The sequence below is a fragment of the Monopterus albus genome, unplaced genomic scaffold (assembly GCF_001952655.1).
Source record: "Monopterus albus unplaced genomic scaffold, M_albus_1.0 scaffold212.1, whole genome shotgun sequence".
In the NCBI taxonomy this organism is placed as follows: Eukaryota; Metazoa; Chordata; class Actinopteri; order Synbranchiformes; family Synbranchidae; genus Monopterus; species Monopterus albus.
The window spans coordinates 837,620-857,906 of record NW_018128092.1 but is presented as its reverse complement, the minus strand read 5'-3'; the positions used below and the strand labels follow the sequence as shown (position 1 = coordinate 857,906).

The following is a 20,287-nucleotide window of genomic DNA, read 5'->3' as shown; positions in this document are numbered from 1 at the left end:
AGTTTCATGTGTGATTTTATTTTTTTTTTTTTACTGAAATGTAATTTTTTCCATGTAACTAAACCAACAAAAAAGAATACAGACGAGACATTTGCAGTTTTGAACTAAAGATTTGTTGTAACAAAATGTGATGCATCTAAAACAGAAACACTCGTCTGCAGAGCAGAGATGACACTAAATTCAAACAAAAACCGAGAATGAGGGAGAAAAACTGACAGCTAACACAGCACAGGTGTCCATCAGCCCACTTCCTGTCTGAAGAGAAATGACATCACAGACAGGAAGAGGAAGCACTGGGGGTCTCGTCAGAGCAGGAGGTTCCTTTTGTCTGTTAGCAGCTCAGCTCCACATGTTGTTGTAGATGCAGCTGATGTGTGGTGGCAGGATGAACTCTGAAGTCAGAGATCAGCTGATTAGATGGTGAGGATCACCTGGTGACATCACCGGTGATCAGGGGTGTTCGGCAGCTGTGGGCCTGTTCACTGACCACACAGAAGATAACTGCTGGTTACAGTCACTGGTGGTCTGACTTCATGGAGCAGCTGTTTTCTTTCCTCTTGACAGAAAAAATGTTTGAATCCCGTGCACGTGAATGCAGCTGGTGAATGAAGTGTTTGTGTGTGCGTCAGGCGGGGACCAGGAGCGGGACTGGGCGGCAGTGGTGGCGGTTCAGTGCCGTCTGGACAGAGAAGGAGGAACAAAACTGTTCACAGATCTGGTGATGAGCACCAAGAATGACAAGATCTTCCAGGAGAGTATCCAGCTGGCCATCTGTCTGCTGGAGGGAGGAAACACTGAGATACAGGTCACACACTCACACACAGCCGTCACTTTATTAGGCACACCCTCCTCTGACTCAGTCGGTCTAAACCGGCGGTGTCAGCGTGAGCCAGGTGCTGTTTGAAATCCACAGCCAACATTTATTTTTCAGGGCATTTTCAGGGTCTTAAAAATGTTTTTAATATTATTATATATACGTGCTTAGTGAATAGTACATAGTAGTGGTGGACAAACAGAGGAAGAAGGCCGTAGTGATAGATGTACCAATCCCAAGCGATAACAACATCAGGAAGAAGGAACATGAGAAGCTTGAGAAATACCAAGGGCTGAAAGAAGAGCTAGAAAAGATGTGGAAGGTGAAGGCACAAGTGGTCCCTGTGGTAATAGGAACATTGGGGGCTGTGACCCCCAAACTGGGAGAGTGGCTCCAACAGATCCCAGGAACTATATATATATATATATATATAAAAATAGTTTTTAATACTATTACTGGTGACACTATTTTATGAACCTTTCACTGATTTGTGATCAACTGCTGGTAAACAGATCCAGAAAGCTGTGCTGTCTGTCTCCTGCAGAATTCCTTCTATAAACTGATGAAGGGTGACAACAAGTCTGAGAAGTTCTTTAAGGTTCTCCACGACAGGATGAAAGAAGCTCAGACCGACATAAAAGCGACCGTGTCTGTTAATGTTGGAGAGATGACGCACCAGGCCAGCGAGAAGGAGCTGGACAACGGTGAGAAACCTGCTGCTTATAAAGTTTCAGTGTGGTTCTGTTGGTGTTAATGTTTCAAGCCTGCACTCAGGGTGCTGTAAGTTTTTAATTGTGTTGGTTACAGCAGGCCTTTTCCACAGTCAGCTAACAGTCTATTTCTGGGGCTGCAGGGCAAAGCTGCAGTCCAACATATCAGTTGTCTAAAAGGGCAGCGCCAACATTTACCAGAATAATATTTACTACGTTTAAAATCACATTTGATCACCATAACACTAGATTCATTTTTTGTTATTTCATCAGATTGTTTGGAGCTCTCTGCTAGCTGACAAGTGGCAGTTAGCTTCTGGGCACAGGAGCTGGGGGAAAGTTATGTCTATTCAAAGTATTAATCTGTAACTCCTATCGATATGTGCAAAAAGTCCAAGTGATCCTTTTAAATCTGTACTGTTTAGTGTGTAGAGGGGGCAGGGAACTCTCCAATGTATTTACACATCTTCTCCAGAGAAAACCAGCTAGGCCCGTGTTGCCTCTTCACTGTTGATACCAGTGTTACCAGTTCACCGATGATGAAACATGTTCAGCTCATGGTACAAACACATTAACTGGTGTTTTTCATGGGAACTTTCTTTATACTCTGCTATAATATATAAAATACTGTATTTTAACATAAAAGAACTCTAGCACCTTATTTACTACCTAGTGTATCCCTGCACAGAGAGGCTAGTGATAGTATTAGCATAAATTATAAAGTTAGTATTAGCATAAATGATAAAGTTAAGAAAGCTACACCTTCTGTACTCAAAAACAAATAGTTAACAGTCAGTAAACAATGTATAGCCTTTGTCAAGTTTGGACTGAGATGTCAGTGACAACATCAGTCCAGTTTTATTGTATGGCACCAGCTCACAACAATAATCATCTCAGCACTTTAAACAGCTCTAGAGCTTAAACACCCAGCGGACCCCACCCCCACCCCCAAGCAGCACAGAGCTCCCACAGCCTGTTTAACGTCATCCTTTCATATCACAGGCATCTGGCGTTGTTCTGTTACAGTAAACACATAGTAAGGCCACCGTCAAGGATAAAGCCTAAGAAATAGTCAATAATAAAAGAAAAACTTCATTTTTCGTGACAACAAAGCTGTAAATTTCCTACGACTAAGGTATGAGAATATTCAGCTCCGTATTTCTCATTTGAAGAGGTTTTGAATCACAACCTGCTGCAGTGATGACATTAAAACTGAAACTCTTATTTCGATTGTGGCTCGGCCACATCAGCACTTCCTGATTCCAGAGGTCACCCATTACTGGTGCAGGGCCAGTCTGTGGCCTCCGCCCCCCCAGCTCAGCCGGTGGCAGAGCAGAAGGAGATGGAGACAGAGATGGGACCAGCTGTTATGATCATGAAGCCCATCCTGAGGTTCCTGCAGCTGCTCTGTGAGAATCACAACCATGACCTGCAGGTTAGTGTACACCAGTACAACCAGGAATTTTAGGTTGGTTTGTGTCAGGACGTGGTTAGCATAGCTTAGCATAAAGAGTGGAAGCGGAGGGGGGCAGCAGCTATCCCGACTCTGTCCTGCCATCACCTCTAAAGCTCACTAACATGTTATTTCATACCCTGACATGTAAAAGGTGACTTGATGAACAACAGTGTATCCATCCACCTAGTTCTTCTGTGCAGCATCTTCGGCTGTAGAGTGGGCTGCCAGATTTAGTCAGTGAGCACAGGTGTACATGCACTGTGGTACCAAACCTGGCAACCTCCTGACTTCAGGAAACTGCACACAGTCGCCACACTGACTATTTAACAGGAAATGGTTCCAGCCTACATGGTGTGCATGTGTACTGATTAAATGGAGCCTTGGTGTGTTTCCAGAACTTTCTGCGATGCCAGAACAACAAGACCAACTACAACCTGGTGTGTGAGACACTTCAATTCCTGGACATCATGTGCGGGAGCACCACTGGAGGTCTGGGCCTGCTGGGCCTCTACATCAATGAATCAAACGTCCACCTGATCACCCAGACCCTGGAGACGCTCACAGAGTACTGCCAGGGCCCCTGCCAGGAGAACCAGGTAGTCGGTCCCAGAGAGATGCAACCCAGAACTAAGGAGACATCTCTGAGTCATAGAGGCGTTAGACTGATGCATGTATGTATGGTCTCTGTGTGTGTGTCCAGACATGTATCGTGACACATGAGTCCAATGGCATCGACATCATCACAGCTCTGATCCTGAATGACATCAGTCCATTGTGTCGTTACCGGATGGAGATGGTGCTGCAGCTGAAGGTACGTTTACATGTCGCTGTGCACACAGCTCTGGGACCAGCTGGTCGTGTTACTGTAGTTATTAGTCAGTAACGTGAGTCGTGTGTGTGTGTGTGTGTGTGTGTGTACGGTCACTTCAGAGAGTATTCAGATCCCTTCATTTTATATGGATAAAACTGTAATGACAAAGTGAAAGCATCTGGGTGTTCTCAGGAAACCAGCCATCAGACATGGACGAATGTTCAGGTGTCCACATACTTTTGTCAGTTTCAGTCTAGACATTTGACTGCAGCTGTTGTCTCTCTGGTTGCCAGGACAACGCCTCCAAGCTGCTGTTGGCCCTGATGGAGAGTCGGCACGACAGCGAGAACGCAGAGAGGATCCTGTTCAGCCTGCGACCACGAGAGCTGGTCAGAGGCTCCGCCCTCCTGCTCCATCCTCCTCTTCTTCTTCTCTTTGCTTCTTGTTACATGTTGATTTCAGAGCTGTTTGTGCAGCACATGTTACAGATGGGTGTTAACTGTGTCTATGCAGATGGAGGTGATAAAGAAGGCCTACCATCAGGAGAGCGAGTGCAAGGGGCTGGAGGTTTCCCCCCGGGAGGTGGGACACAACATTTACATCCTGGCTCAGCAGGTGACTAAACACAAGCTCCTTGTGGGCCGCTGCGTTGCTCTGTGCTCAGCTGACAGGAGGTCATACTCGCCTCTCAGGGGGCAGTCCGAGCAAAGTCCACATGTGGTTTGGCCTGAAGCCTACCTGGTTGATCCTGCCAGTAGCATATGCTTGTCTCAAAGATTAAGCCATGCAAGTCTTTTAGCAGGTCTTGCCGATATTAAGGGCTGGATGTCGTTAAACTGTTTAAAGTTAAATGATGCTAAAACCGAGGTTATAGTGTTTGGCCAGAATACGTCTGGCGACCCTCTTCCTGTAGACTTAGGCTTCTTGGGGCAGTATGTGCGACCGGTGGTCACTGATTTGGGTGTTAAAATAGACTCCGATCTGAAAATGGAGAGCCAGATAAATGCGGTTGTAAAATCTGTTTTTTTTCTATTTAAGGCAATTAGTAAAAGTAAAACCCTTTTTGTCGCGGCAGCATCTGGAGACAGTGATCCATGCGTTTGTTACATCTCGTATGGATTACTGTAATGCACTGTATGCTGGAGTTAGTCAATCGGGTCTTGCCCGCCTCCAGAGAGTCCAGAATCCTGCCGCTCGGCTATTGGTTGGGGGGGCATAAGAGGGACCACATAACGCCAGTCCTGGCATCTCTCCACTGGCTTCAGGTGCGTTTTAGGGTTCGTTTTAAGATTCTTTTGTTTGTTTATAAATCTTTAAATGGGCTGGCACCTTCTTATCTTGTGGAACTTTTGCATCCGTATAATCCATCACGGTGCCTCTGATCAGCTTCTTCTGGAGGCACCGAGGGCCAGGCGGAAAACTAGGGGGGATAGAGCCTTCGCTGTGGTGGGTCCAAGCCTATGGAATGCTTTGCCGCTTTATATTAGGCAGGCCCCCTCGTTGTCTACTTTTAAGTCTTATTTGAAGACCTACTTGTATTCATTGGCGTTTGGCCAGGAATGAGACTCTGTCTGTAGTGTTAGTGTTTATTTTATTGTTTATAGTTTTTTATGTGTTGATTTTAGATTTGTATGATATGTTAAGCACTTTGGTCAGCTGTGCTGTGGTAAAGCGCTATATAAATAAAGTTGAGTTGAGTTGAAGCAGGAGGGGGCAGGAAACGGCGTGTGGACCTGCTGTACAGGAGCTAGCCTGGCTAGCAGCAGCATATTCATTCACTTTCACTAACCTTAAACTATGGCAATGCAAAATGCAACTTAAGGTTCTGAATGCAGGACTTTTACATGTACTGGAATATTTTCACACTGTTGTACTGCTGCATTTACTTCCATAAAGGGTCAGAGTACTTCCTGTAAAAGGGTGAAGTTTTTGTCCTTGTGTGGTTTCAGTTGGCCCGACACAACAGAGCCCTGCAGCACCTCCTGAAAACTCCTAAGAAAAGTATTGAGGGAGAGGAGGGGATCTCCTCCATGGTAAGCACCCACCTGATGTTCACAGTGACAGTACTGCAGTAAGTGATGGGGCAGTACTGCAGTAGTCTAATGCTGATGTTTGTGTTTCTGCAGCTGAACCTGAACAACCGCCCTCTGTCCCAGATGTTAAAGTCCACGGCACCAGCAGCTGTGGTGGAACAGGATCCTCTGGAGTACTACGACCAGCTGACCTCTCAGATAGAGGTACTGATACTAATACTGCTACTGCTCCGCCACATAATTGCATTTGTGATATTGAGCAATGGCTCGCCCAGAATTTTCTTCATTTAAACGAGAGCAAGACTGAATATATTATTAGCCCCGATCCAGCCGTGGTTGAAACTAGTTTAGGTGCTTCAGCCCCCTAAGTCACAGATAAAACCTTGGAGTGATATTTGATAGCGGCTTTAATTTTGATAAGCAGATCACGGCCGTGGTTAAAGCCAGCTTTTTCCACCTGAGACTTTTAAGGAAGGTGAAGCCTTTCTTACTGCGTGCAGAAAAAGCCATCCACGCTTTTATCACTTCACGACTAGACTACTGTAATGCCCTCTATGTTGGTATTTCTCAGTCTTTGTTTTGGAAGCTTCAACTGGTCCAAAACGCTGTGGCTCGGCTGGTCGAACACTCCCAGGTATGCCCACATTGCCCCTGTTCTTTTCTCACTACACTGGTTGCCAGTACAGTGGAGAGTTGAGTTTAAGATGTTGCTATTTGTCTTTAAGGCTATATATGGCCTCGCTCCACCATACCAGTCGGATCTACTATCTATCTATGCTCCGCGCAGAGCTGTGCGCTCCTCAGAGCATCTGTCCTTGGTTGTCCCACGGTCTCGATATAAAAAATGGCGACCGCCCTTTTGCTGTGTATGGCCCCAGACTCTGGAATTCTTTACCGCTAGAGCGGCTAAAATTAATGTTGAGTCGGTGTGTAACTTTGCTAAAACAATGTCGGACTTTTCTCTGGAGTTTATTTTACAACCTAAATTATGACAACCCAGAGTCAGAGTCAGCTGCTACCAACCCAAAACTCCCAGTACCCCATAGAGACTGTGTCTATTTGTACTTTGTTACTTCCCACCTCTGTTGAGAAGATTGAAAGAGAAAAAAAACTGTTTGTAGAATCGGGGTGAATTATAAAGGCGTAAAAAGTAGAAGTTGGTCTAGAACTATATTGTATATGAAGTTGTAACTCAAACCCCACACTTTTTTTTTTCACCCCTACCAGTTTGCATCTTGGTTTTGTACCATTTAAGGTTATTCACTGGACATGGCTGCTCACATGTCAAAATCCAAACTGGGAAAATGGGGTTTCCAAAGCTTCTGACTGGTCGTGTGTTGCTGCGGTTCTTCCCGCCATCTCCGTCTGTTCTCCTGGTTCAGCCCAGGTGTCCGAACACTGACACATGTTGTTTCTCTGTGTCCAGATTGTGCGCGAGGACCGCAGCATGGAGCAGATTGTGTTCCCTGTTCATACCATCTGCAAGTTTCTGACAGAGGAGTCAAAGTTCAGAGTGTTCAACACCACCGAGCAGGACGAGCAGGGGTCAAAGGTCACACACTTCTTTGAACAGACCTCCTTCCTGCACGGAGAGATGGAGTGGCAGAAGAAGCTCAGGAGTGAGAACACACACACACAGACAGACTGATGCATTATTTCCGATACCAAGAACGAAGAGTTTACGTTTTGATAACCAGCGTATCTGCTGATTGTCCCAGCTGAGGACAAATGATGCATCACACCTCTTTCTTTGACTTGCGTTTAACTTTGACATTGTGAACAGACAATAAGCGACAAGTCATTCGAAGGATGAAGAACCAAACAGGTTCCACTGGAACAAAACAACCTGGCCTCATTTTTTCACCTGGAGCTCTCGACCACATCTCTCAGCTTTCACCAGCAGTGTATTATCATGTGACACTATGTATGAGACTGATACACAGAGGTAGGTCAGATTGTAACTGAGTCATCTCTGGGCGCCCTATGCCATCTGCTGATGAAGGCAGTGAGATGTGGTTGACAGACTTTGGTCCAGCTGCTGTTTCTGCCATGATCCGAGTGTGATGATTAAAACAATGTACAAACTGGAGGAAACAAATCTTTAAAGTTTTAGTATGACAAACGCTTTGCTTCCACACATAAATTTGTATTTTGGGAATGTGCTAAATACAAACATGATCCGCCACAGGTGGTCACAGGTGAGGACGAGCAATGTATATGAGATTAACTGACAGAAGCTGCGTATGGTCTGAAAAGCCATATCGATGCCTTTTTGGTGCCAAAGTGTGTGTGCGCCTGTGTTGCAGGTATGCCGGTGTTGTACTGGTTCTCCAGGAGGATGACTCTATGGGGAAGCATCTCCTTTAACCTCGCCGTCTTCATCAACCTCATCATCGCCTTCTTCTACCCCTATGACTCAGGACAAGGTACCTCTGCACATACTACTACAGTAGTATTTCAAACAGGGCTCCCACAGATCCATAAAAAGTCTTTGATTTTAAATCGTTAAGGTCTTTAAAAGTCGTATTTTTACTAACAGACGTCTGAATAATGTATCTAGTTAGTGTTATCATTTTTATGGAGAAACAAATCTGTGGAGATGGTAGGAATTGTTTCTGTTTAGGCCTTAAAATGTTTTAGATTAGATTACAGCCATGTGGCTGCAGTGAGGTGCGGCACGCCGTCTACCCTGTTGGGGTTCGCACTGTCGGCGGTTCAAGTCTCGCTGCCAACAGCTCCGACTCAGGTTTCCCTCGCCCCGTTTCCTGTTTCCTTGCTGCGATTAATGAATTAATCAGGTTATAAAGCGTGCAGCCGTCCTGTTAACACGTGATCAGTGTGAGCCCTGACTCAGGCTCGTTTCTAATGAAAATCATATGTCTTCATTGTAGTTTCCATGGTTGAACATGAATCCTGCCACTTTGGAAACATTAATTATTATTAGAAAAAGTTTGCAGATCCATTTCAAGGTCAGGATTCACAGTGAAAAATGAAATTCTGAGCCAGGGAGGACCATGGCAGAGTCACACTCAGGAGGCCAGAGAAAATCATTTAAGTGTCATTTTCATTCTGATAATGTGCATTTTAAACTCTAGTTTCTACATCTGTTCCTGTTTATCCACAGTGTTTCATCTGCTCAACTGTTTTACCTTATAGAGCTGATTTTAAGTTGGTTTCCTACATGTTAAATAATTCCTTGTTAAAATTGGGAGCCTCAGACGTGGACGTGTGACCTGACAGTGGCACCAGCTTCACCCTGAGGAGCAGGAGCGTGACCAGTCGATGTTACAGTCTACTACTGTGTTCAGATTCACACTGTCCCTCTGTCCCTACACAGGTGCGATTGACAGCTCCATGCTGCTGATGCTGTTCTGGATCCTGACAGGTCTGTCGGTGCTCGGCCTGTTCTCTAAGCGTTACGGCCTCCAGCCGCTCACTCTGGCGCTGATCCTCAGGTCCATCTACCACCTGGGCATTGGCAACACCCTCATCCTGCTGGGATCGCTAAATGTAAGAGACACTACATTACCCATCCATCACCTGGGTATTAACCTTAGAAGGCAGAAGTACACACATTCGTTACTCAAGTAGAAGTATAGACAGCTATGTAAAAATAAAAGACTGGTAAAAGTAGAAGTACTGATTCAAACTCGGAGTAAGAGTAAAAAGTACAGGCTCTGGAATGTACTCAAAGTAAAAAGTACTGAAAGACATTTCTACAGCTGTTTCTGTGCAAACTGAGTCTCATGTTGTATTAATATATTTTCAAGATTATTAAACCATTTAAACTTAAAAACAAATAATCAACATTAACAAGAACACATTTCAGGGGCCTATTTCAAGAAGGCGGTTTAACAAACTCAGAGTTCAAACCTGAACTCTGAGTTGACTTACCCAGAGTTGGAAAACTCGGAGTTTTCGGTTTCAGAACAGCTGAAAAGAGTTGGTTTAATCAACTCTGAGTTGTTTGACTCAGAGTTAGGCGCGTGCCACGCGACTATAAAAAGCCCTGAACAATGGAGTGAAGAAATTACGAGTCACCATGGCAACAGGACCAAGCCAAAATAGGTCTGCGTTTTTCCCCGACAGAAATGGATGTGCTACTACAAGCATATAGTGACTACGAGCCCATATTTCGTAAAAACAAAAAAACAACACGGCTGCAGCGGCGAAAGAGAAAGAGTTAGCTTGGGGGAAAATAGCTGCCCGAGTCAATGGGTACGTTTACATTTTAATCATACAGTGTTCGGTGTAAGTAATTACTAAATAATGTTAGTAATGTTATTATTTGTCACTTGTAAAGTAAGGAATGGTTCTTAATTCTTCAATAATTGAATGAGTAACTTCAGTAATTGCATAAAATACCGATTTTTGTACGAATTAAAAGTGCAGTTTTATGTCTACCCTTTCTTAAAATTCCTATTGTGGTTGATATGGGATTTGTAAAGTAATGATTAATAAATAATCCAGTATGTTTTATGGAGAGTAATTATTACATTAATCAAAATACTTTTTTAAGATTTACCCAACACTGATGTAATAATATAAGAATTGAATTTTAATTTTCATGTAGGTGTATTGATGGGAATATGTGTGCCATCAATGCATCCAACCGCATTAGGAAATCCTGAAGGGGATTCTAATTATTAGTTTATTTCCAGAGGTCACAGCAAGATGTTATTAACTGATCATCATTTTTCAGATTAGCCTTACTGAAACGAATTCAATACCACTAACCTGCAATCCTGTGAAACTCCTCTTTAATGGCTCTGAGGGGTTTGTGCCCAGGAAACAACAAAAATTCACAGAAAGCGCTTGAGGGTGAGGCACACTTTCCGAACTATTCTACATACTGTGGCCTTACTTGCTCTGCATCCCCGATGTTATAAAGAAAACTGCCATTTGCAACAAATCGTAATGCAACACAAAGCATCTGCTCGGATGTAAGAGCACGGCCACGATGGGGGATGTGTCTGATGTTTGGGTGGATAAGATTATTGATATATGTTATGGACTCTCTAGAAAAACGGTACCGCTCAAATAAAAATACATGGGGATATGACAAAAAATCAACTTGTGGCCTCAATATCCTCTCCCGACGTAAATGCAATTCCCTGCGAATTAATACAGCGTCCTCCTCTACAGGATCCTCTATGAATGGACACGCCATTTTGGTCTCTGCGTGACGGAAACGTGTGCAATCTATGAATGTACTGAAAGATTAAATGAGGTATTAAACACCTTTCACTTTAAAAAGGGGCGGAGACCCGGAGGAAACTCTGAGTTTCCCGAACAAAACCTGCTCGCCAGCAGGTTAGGTTCACAGAGTAAGTTGCCATAGTAACTGACTCTGAGTTTAGATTACCTCTCTTTGTGAAACGGGTTTAACTTACCCCGCTTCACGGGTTTAAGTTACCTCCGTTTCTGAAACCGAAAACTCTGAGTTTCCCTCATTTCGGGGTTAACAAACTCTGAGTTTCGACAAAACCGCCTTCTTGAAATAGGCCCCAGGTCTGCACGGGGGAGCATGTTTCTTTATTACAAAACACAGTATATTTGATAACAGTGTTGCCCCAAAAGTTTCAAACAGCCATAACTTACAACATCTTGAGGTAAAGCAAGACTCAGCTGTACAAGTGTGAAATCTCTGTGAAGGTGTGAGGAGCTAGCGGAGTGTAAACAAAGCAATGAAACATGTCACCCAGTGCAGCAGGGTGCATACTGTGCAGCAAGTGTTTTAAGAGAACAGCTGCTCACTGGTTAAATGACAGATGAATTTCTAATACTAATAAAACTGGATCAAAATAGTCAAATGTCTTGACTTCAAATCATCTCATTACTGGTTTTTCCTTCTGTTCCCCTGCAGCTCCTCAATAAGGTGGTATTTGTGGTGAGTTTTGTGGGGAACAACGGGACTTTTATTATGGGATACAAGGCCATGGTGATGGACGTGGAGTTCCTCTACCACCTGGCCTATGTCCTGACCTCCACCCTGGGGCTGTTTGTGCACGAGCTCTTCTACAGCATTCTGGTAAACAACAGACACGAATCCTCACGTCATTGCTCAGAAAGCAACTAGTCGTGGTTTACCTTCCCCCTGTGTGTGTGCGCACGCAGCTGTTTGACCTGATCTACCGGGAGGAGACTCTGTTTAATGTGATCAAGAGCGTGACTCGGAACGGCCGCTCCATCCTGCTGACAGCGCTGCTCGCTCTCATCCTCGTCTACCTCTTCTCCATCGTCGGCTTCCTCTGCCTCTTCAGAGTGGAGGTTGCCCCGCTGCTGCCGATCGCTGCAGGTGACTTCACATCTCTCATTAAACACCCCCCAAAAACCGGTCAATCTAATTTTCTTTGTGGCACCCTTCGACCAGTTTCATGCAACTCAGGCTCAACTTTACAGACGACTCACATGCTGATACGGAGACACAAGAGACCAATTTGAGGCTAATCCACAAAACACTTTGACAGGATGAAATGTAGTCTACTGAAAATATTCTTAAAAAGATAAAACGAATGGAAGATGAGGGTCCCGCTCCAGGACCAGGAGGTGAAACATAGACAGACACAGAGGAAACCAGTGTTAAGGAAGAACTGCAGGTACATGTCTGTCCAGATTCTCAGTCACCCAGGTCATAGTAAGCTGAAAAAAAACTGGACTAGATTTCTAGGTCGAAGACGTTTCACCTCTCATCCCAGAGGCTTCATCAGTTCTCAGAACTGAAGTTTTTTTTTTTCAACTGCAGGTACATGTTACAAACAGAGGCGTGCTGGTGAGTTTCTGTCACTGTTTTGTTGTTCAGCTCCTCAGAGTGAAGCCTCTCAGGATTTCCTCAGGTCGTGCTCTGCGGAAGGCATGAACTGCGCCGCCGATGGCGACGCTGTGACTGAAGATGGTGAGTTCACTGCCCTTTTGTACAAGTCATGCAATGCTGGTGTGATGTTAGCGCCACAGCAGCACTGATGACGGTGTGTGTGTTTCAGAGGAGCCCAGCTCAGAGCGGGCCTGTGACACCCTGCTGATGTGTATCGTCACGGTACTGAACCACGGACTGAGGAACGGAGGAGGAGTCGGAGACGTTCTCCGCAAACCATCCAAGAACGTAAGGAACATTCTTTACCTGGTCAGATGGAGATTTACCCAGCAAATGACACCACATACTTGTACTCAACTTCTGTACTTAAGTAAAATCTGGAGGTATTTCCATTCTGACGACATACGTCTGCTCCGCTACACTGTAATGAAATAAAAGGTCCAACATAGTTTGTATTTATCAGTTACACATTGCACTTTGTAATAAGTCTGTCAACAGTTTAACTTAACAGAGTTCAAACAGGTGAGGCTCAGAATGTGAAAATGTTTTTCTTACTCAAACGTGAAGCAGCAGCCAGAGCAGCGGCCATGATGCAAGGCTCTAAACTTGTTTATTTTGAGAGGCACAGCTACTTATCCCACCTGAATCCAGTATTAAATTTGCCTCAAACACCTCCTAGTAAATCCATTTATGTTTAGTTTAGGAAAGCTGCTACGAATATGAATGACTAGAGCTGAGGGCCGAGTCACAGCCTGCAGCTCCAACCTGAACAGCTGTCTCCTGAGTGACCTGTACGCTCAGCTCCACTAACAGTCGAGGTTCACGCAGGTCGTTTCTCACGTTTGCACACGTACAATTTGACTTGAGCTGAGGTTTGTAAATGTTATCAGAAGAGACAGGAGCCGTTAGAACGCTGTTTGTTCACACTTTAATATGATTAACACAGGTGAAGCTGACGTACAGGGAATGTGTAAATGTGCTCACACATGATTCAGACAAGTTTTTTAAAAACTGATTTCCATCAAAGGACAAAGTGTTGGTCAGCGACTTAGTAATGTCTTTACAAAGGAAGTGGTGCACAACATATGATCAGCTGACAAATCAACCACCCAGTAGCAGTAAATTTTGTAGTATAAAGTATGCTTACACTGCAGTATATCTTTTAAACGGGGGGCATTCTGAGTCATAGGTACTTCTTACTGGAGTAACATTTTAACTGTAGGACAAAGTATTATATTGTGGTGTTACTGCTTCCATATTGGCACAGACAATCTCACTGCACAGCTATCTGTGTGCAGGAGCCGCTGTTTCCCGCCCGTGTGGTATACGACCTGTTGTTCTTCTTCATCGTCATCATCATCGTCCTCAACTTGATCTTCGGCGTCATCATCGACACGTTTGCTGACCTGAGGAGTGAGAAACAGAAGAAAGAGGAGATCCTGAAGACCACGTGTTTTATCTGTGGTGGGTACCAAGCCCAGCGCTCGGCCTCAAAAGTATGACTAGACTGTTTTAAACATGTCTGGTAATGATGACTGTAATCGGGACGTTAGAACAAGCTGAAGTGATGAACAGGAAACACCTGCTATGAGTGGGAACAGCCACAATGTTAGGAAACACTGAGTTAGAACGTCTCTGTTGTGGAGCTGACTGCCAGCTGTGTGTTGCTGCAGGTCTGGAGAGAGACAAGTTTGACAACAAGACGGTATCGTTTGAAGAGCACATCAAGATGGAGCACAACATCTGGAACTACCTGTACTTCATCGTTCTGGTGCGCGAGAAGAACAAGACGGACTACACCGGCCCTGAGAGCTACGTTGCACACATGATCAAGGTACGACATCATGCCCATACCTCAGGCCTGAATGCTCAGCTCTGATCTTTTTGTGTCGCTGCTTCACGTCCGTGTGTGTCAGTGACATGCATCTGGCTCCAGTGTGAACACGGCTGAGCTCCTTAACTGCCACACGTGGATTTAAAGGTGCACTGTGTAAGATCTAGAAGGATTTATTAGTAGAAATGCACTATAGTATGCGTTATTAGGTTTTCATTAATGTGTAATCACCAGAAAATAAGAATTTCTGGTTTTCTTTAGCTAAGAATGAGCCTTTTATATCTACATAGGAGTGGGTCTGCTATCATGGAGGTCACCCTGTTATTTACAGTAGCCCAGAAGGAACAAACGGCACTCTGGCTCTCGAGCGTGACTGTTGCATTTTCATGTTGAAGTGAGACGTGAGCAGCACCTTCTGTGCCTCTGTCATTCGAATGAGAGTCAGTCATCAGGGAAGCGGCAGGAGAAACAGTCTTCACCGGGCGGACAGACAACACAAATCTACTGGACAAAATTAGTTTTCATGTTGGCTCTTCAGGAAGAAATTGTGTTTTTGCGCCTGGCGAAGGCTCTTTCTCCTGCCGCTGTCCTGAAGACAAAGGTACAGAAGGCACTGATCACATCTTGCTTTCACTGTGGATTCAGTTAAGAAGAAAAGATTTATTTTATTGTCATTGTGACATGTACAATTGTTTGGAGCCGAGGGCCCTGGGCTGCTGCGTGCATACGCGTCGCCATCATGGGAAGCTTGCCCAGGGACACATTGACACGTGGACTGCAGGCACCGAGATTTGAACCTCCAACCTTCCGGCTGGGAGGCGGCTGCTCTACCCACCACACCACTGTCGCCCCCCTTTAACCTAAATGAAAGTTCATTCATTCATTCATTCATTTTCTACTGCTTAATCCCACACGCACATGCACTCCTATGGGCAATTTAGAGACACCAATCAACCTAAGCTGCATGTCTTTGGACTGTGGGAGGAAGCCGGAGTACCCGGAGAGAACCCACGCAAGCACGGGGAGAACATGCAAACTCCACACAGAAAGGTCCCAGGTGGGGCCCGAACCCGGAACCTTCACGCTGTGAGGCAACGGCGCTAACCACTGTGCCACCCCCACCTAAATGAAAGTTTTTGATATATTTAGCTAGAACAGGGCCAGTGCTGGGTAACCCACTGTGGCCAAGTGAGCCGCCACTAGCTTTTGCTTGCTCAAATCAGCCGCACCTGTTTTCTGAGTGCGCAGTCTGTCGCTGTGAGGGCTGTTTAACACGATGTATGAGGGCTTTGATGAACACTGCAATCTGCAACCTCACAACCAGATCACTAAATTTCACACACTGCACCTTTGACTGAAATGTGAGCCACGTGTGCTCACACCACCTGGTGATTATTCTTGTGCACACGTGGCTCACATTTCAGTCAAGACAACAGGCTGTATGTGCAGAGAGGAGACATTAAAATGACAACATAGATTCTGATCTGACCTTTCTGACGGCGCTTGTACAGTCAGAGGTCGGAGAGGAATCGGGTCTAGGAGCACATACGCAGGTGGCCCACATCTGGTCTGAGGACACCTGGTCTGTTCACACTGCTGTGGACACACCGGGTCTGAGGCTCTGGCTGGAATGTGGATGTAGCCAAATATAACTTAGTGAAATACTGCGGATATGAAAAACACAACTAAACACGGCAACATCTTCTCTCAGAACAACAACCTGGACTGGTTTCCACGGATGCAGGCGATGTCTCTGGTGGTAACTGATGGTGATGGGGAGCAGAATGAGATGAGGATGCTGCAGGACAAACTGGCAGTGACCATGAAGGTGGTGACAACTCTGACCATGCAGCTGAACGAACTGAAAGAACAGGTACACACACACACACACACACACACATTAAAGTTAGGTTGAAAGTGGGTAGGGTGGCTCATGCTCATCTCTGAGACAGCAGAAAGGCAGATATCAGTTACAGCCAAGTACATCAGAACACACATTCAAATCAGTGTGCAAACTCATGTGTATTCCAAGCTCTCTGAGGCTAAACCAGTTGCCCCAGTGAAGCCATTTAACATGAGCTCTTGTTGCACCAAACCAAAATTAGCACTAGTTATAGAATGACCATACTCACTTTTAGAAGAAGTACAAGCAGTGTTATCTTTTAAAACATCAGCAGTGAGATGCAGCAAGAGGGAGTCAGTGAAGCCTGTGGAAAGAGGTGGTTGTCCTCAAGTCTTTTTTACACACGATTACAATGTGTTTAAGGTAGTAATACAAAAAAAAAACTGCTACAAGTTTTCTTGTCACAGCTGTTAAACCTTCACAGTGCTGGTGGTAAAGCCATGAATTTAGTAACTGGGCAAACCCCAGGAGGATTTCTGGGCCATTCTTCTTCAGCCTGGACATGTTCTCTGGTGTAAACATCTTGAGCTCAGTCCACAGTCAGCTGTGTGATTTTATATGCTGATGTTATTCCCCACCAACCCCGTCCAGAGACCAGCAGCACCAGTGAACATAATGTCCTCGCTGTGATGTGTGTCAGTCCAGACCCTGGTCCAGCTTATTGCTCTGTGCCATAGACCTCCACTGTTGTCCACCAGCTATTAAACTCTCCCTCGTCCCCCAGTGACTGGACTTTAAATACATATCTTAATGTGGAATAAAAGCACTGTTGAGTAAAACTCATCCAGATATTGAAACAGCAGTACTATGTATGCAGAACATTTCCTGTGATATATATTGCGTAGTAACTAAAGTGGAACCAGCTAAACACAAACTTAATGTCGATTTCTAAATGTTATCATTAACATTTAACGTTCATATCACATATGACAGTTGTACTAACATCATTATTCCCTCTTCCCAGCTCTCATTTTGATGAAATACAATGATGTAATTATTTTCCATAGTTATCTCTGACATGAAAGAAAGATAAACCTTCACAGGGTTAAAAAGTCACTTTCAGGGGGCATGATCTTTATCTTAGCAGTGCAGCTTCAGTGTTGTGGGGATGCTGTACTGAGTCGCAACAAGACCTAACCTGTGGACTGGTGCTGCCAGAAATATCAACTGTAAAAATGATATTCATAATACAATACAAGCATGTTCTGAGATGAACGGTTGAAAACAATACAGTCTGGGTTTAGCTCTAGCCGCGGCATGATGCTGCTTTTGTTTTACCTCTGGCACATGGGATGTGACCTCAGTGCTTCCTGTGTTCCTGCAGATGACAGAGCAGAGGAAGAGGAGGCAGAGGATGGGATTCGCTGACGCCCAGGCAGGAGGAACCCCCGCGCTACCTCCCAGTGCCGCAGGAGGAAACCACCAGATCTGCAAAACATAGAGCGAGATTGCTGATTACTAGACATGCGACGCACATGGATGGACTGCTCACTGAACGATCACATCTGTGCACCATGCAGCGGGACAGTTCAAAGAAAAAACACTAAAATACAGCAAACCTGTTGCTAAAGCCACAAGAGATGGTTGGTTGTTCTACTGTCCTAATGCTGGACTGATGGACAGCGTACTATATAAAAAGAAGACGCTGTTAATGTCACAGCTAAGTTGAGTTTAAGTTAAATATTTTGCTGTGAAGTGTGTACAATAGACATTTGCTTCTAAAACCATGAGAAGTGTGCTGAAAAGGACAAGTATTTAATACTGTAGAAAGAATATCAGCTCTCATCCTCAGCCATGCCTGTTTAAAGTGGAACTGATTGGCTTAGCGTTGAGTTTACTAAGCTAAAATCTGCATCTGATATTTCCTGGCCGAAGTTTTGTTCAGATTAACTGAACTTGACCTCAGCTCAGACTAGACAATTCTGGACCAAGTTAGTTTGGACTCTTCCCTCTACAGAGTCCAGCTAATATGTCTTTTATCGAAGCTATCAATCCTCAGAAGTCAGTGAAAGTTCTGCCTGAACATCAACAAACACTTTTGATATTCACAAAGTTTGCTTCTGTAAGTAATTACCAGTTGTCAGCGCCATGACTAACCCAAATACTCCACACTACAGTCCAATATTTAAGTTAAACTCCAAACGAAAGCCGTATGACTAAACTGGAAGATGTGGAGATGGCAGGATCACGAGCTTCCTGACTACAGGACAACAAACTATGATTCTCTGTTCGGTGTCCCAAAAAAGCTGTGCTATGTGTGTGTTGGTGAACCAGGCAGCAACTCACTCCAGTCATCTAAGAACATGTAACTAGCAAGAACCTGCAGCTTTTATTTGCTGACAGAATGAATGAATTCAGTTGCATCTGTTTGAAAGGAGAGTGAGTTGAACCCAGATGTTTTTGTTGTTACAGTTAATAGTGATATATTTATAGAAACGTTTTTTTAAACAGACACTGGATCACATGAGCCGCTTTTTGCAAACTGTAAAGTTTGTGAAAAGAAAATGTTTTTTCTCTAAAGACAGATGGGTACAAACAGCAAGGAGGAGGATGGTGTGATGAAGACAACATATTCAAAAACAAAATACTTCATATGAAGAACAGACAGTATGTTGGTTTTTGGGGTTTTAGTGAAATGTATTTAAAGTTACAAATGCAAATGGTAGGAGTTCAGTGGTCACGTTTACAGTTAGTAGATTTACTGAGATCTAAACATCTAATGCTGTGGGTTTTCTATAAATCAGAGGATGTTTGACTGTTTGTTTTTTAATTAACAAGCCCGTGTTAATAAAGAAGAAATCATCACATTAGAGCCTAAAAGAAACAGAGGCTTGTTGAAAGAAAAATCATTTTCCTACTGAATAAATGAATAAAACACTGACATTTGAAATAGTTTTGACTGTCACTAAGTTACACACAATTATAACACGATTGTACAGTGCATTGTCATACTAGAGTATCACGGTATAGGTCCGATTATGGTATTTGCCAGTGATATCTTCACTAGACTTGGTGACTTAACCTTTTAGTGGCTCCTTTGCAAAAAAAAAAAAAGTCAAAAAAAAAAAAAAAAAAGTCTAGCAACAAATACACAATTTTTCGACTGCGAGTTCCTGATACTTCAGTCTGTAGCCTACATGAAAAGTTTTTGTGTTGATGTTTTCTGCTAGCTACAGCCTCCTGTTGTTATTCCAGCTTCTCCACCCTGTGTTGTCAAAGTACGGTCTGTAAATTAGCCCCGCCTGCCGCCTAGCCTAGAAGGGTTTTTCCAACAACCTTCTAGTTTGATTAGCTTAGCTGTCTATCCAGTGTTTCCCCTACCGTTATAGTATTAATTTTGCCACTTACCATAGTAAGGCATATTTTCCAGGAGCTGGTCAGACCCCATTGTTTCAAATACATCAAGATTGAGCAGATACAAGAGGATGACGTACTGAGTATCATGAGGTCATGAGACAGCGCGGGGATATTCAACATGGCAACACACAGTCACTGAGATCAATCAAACAATTCGCTAGCTATTTTTCAGACTTTATAATCCACTACCAGTATTACACAAGCAATCCATCGGAATCACAAGCTGCTGCCAATAACTGGAATGGACTGGAAGATTTATCGGACCTAGAATCATTCATCAACCAATACTACATTCAATGCAGAATGGATACAGCCAGTACAACCCAGTAAGACACCCCAAAGCCAAACAAGTGGAAAAAGGTCGTCTTCTACAGATACAAGCGATCTACAGATGACAGACACTGAGGTCAGTATACTTGGATCCATCAAGAAAAAACTCGATTTACTGGTCACACTTCATGAGGAAATAAAAACTCCGGTCAAGCTTTGAATTTGCCCACAACTACACTGAAAAGTTAGAACAGTCAAACAACTCTCTCCAAACATCCGTTACAG

The 20,287-nt window shown here is 44.1% G+C and overlaps 1 protein-coding gene across 1 annotated transcript in view; it reads left to right on the top strand.

Annotated features, from left to right (window-relative positions):
• Window positions 1-19,251, top strand: part of itpr3 (inositol 1,4,5-trisphosphate receptor, type 3) — a 68,404-nt gene extending 49,153 nt beyond the window's left edge. Inside the window, exons 41-60 of the mRNA XM_020618943.1 lie at window positions 630-805; window positions 1,359-1,518; window positions 2,775-2,959; window positions 3,376-3,576; window positions 3,681-3,791; window positions 4,085-4,180; window positions 4,305-4,406; window positions 5,741-5,824; window positions 5,918-6,028; window positions 7,251-7,443; window positions 8,131-8,250; window positions 9,162-9,334; window positions 11,691-11,855; window positions 11,942-12,122; window positions 12,627-12,719; window positions 12,808-12,926; window positions 13,937-14,102; window positions 14,312-14,472; window positions 16,184-16,345; window positions 17,700-19,251. Of these exons, the coding sequence (XP_020474599.1) occupies window positions 630-805; window positions 1,359-1,518; window positions 2,775-2,959; window positions 3,376-3,576; window positions 3,681-3,791; window positions 4,085-4,180; window positions 4,305-4,406; window positions 5,741-5,824; window positions 5,918-6,028; window positions 7,251-7,443; window positions 8,131-8,250; window positions 9,162-9,334; window positions 11,691-11,855; window positions 11,942-12,122; window positions 12,627-12,719; window positions 12,808-12,926; window positions 13,937-14,102; window positions 14,312-14,472; window positions 16,184-16,345; window positions 17,700-17,816 (2,876 nt within the window). The 3' untranslated portion in view covers window positions 17,817-19,251. The remainder of the gene's footprint in view (window positions 1-629; window positions 806-1,358; window positions 1,519-2,774; window positions 2,960-3,375; window positions 3,577-3,680; window positions 3,792-4,084; window positions 4,181-4,304; window positions 4,407-5,740; window positions 5,825-5,917; window positions 6,029-7,250; window positions 7,444-8,130; window positions 8,251-9,161; window positions 9,335-11,690; window positions 11,856-11,941; window positions 12,123-12,626; window positions 12,720-12,807; window positions 12,927-13,936; window positions 14,103-14,311; window positions 14,473-16,183; window positions 16,346-17,699) is intronic.
• The last annotated feature ends 1,036 nt before the right edge of the window (window positions 19,252-20,287 follow it).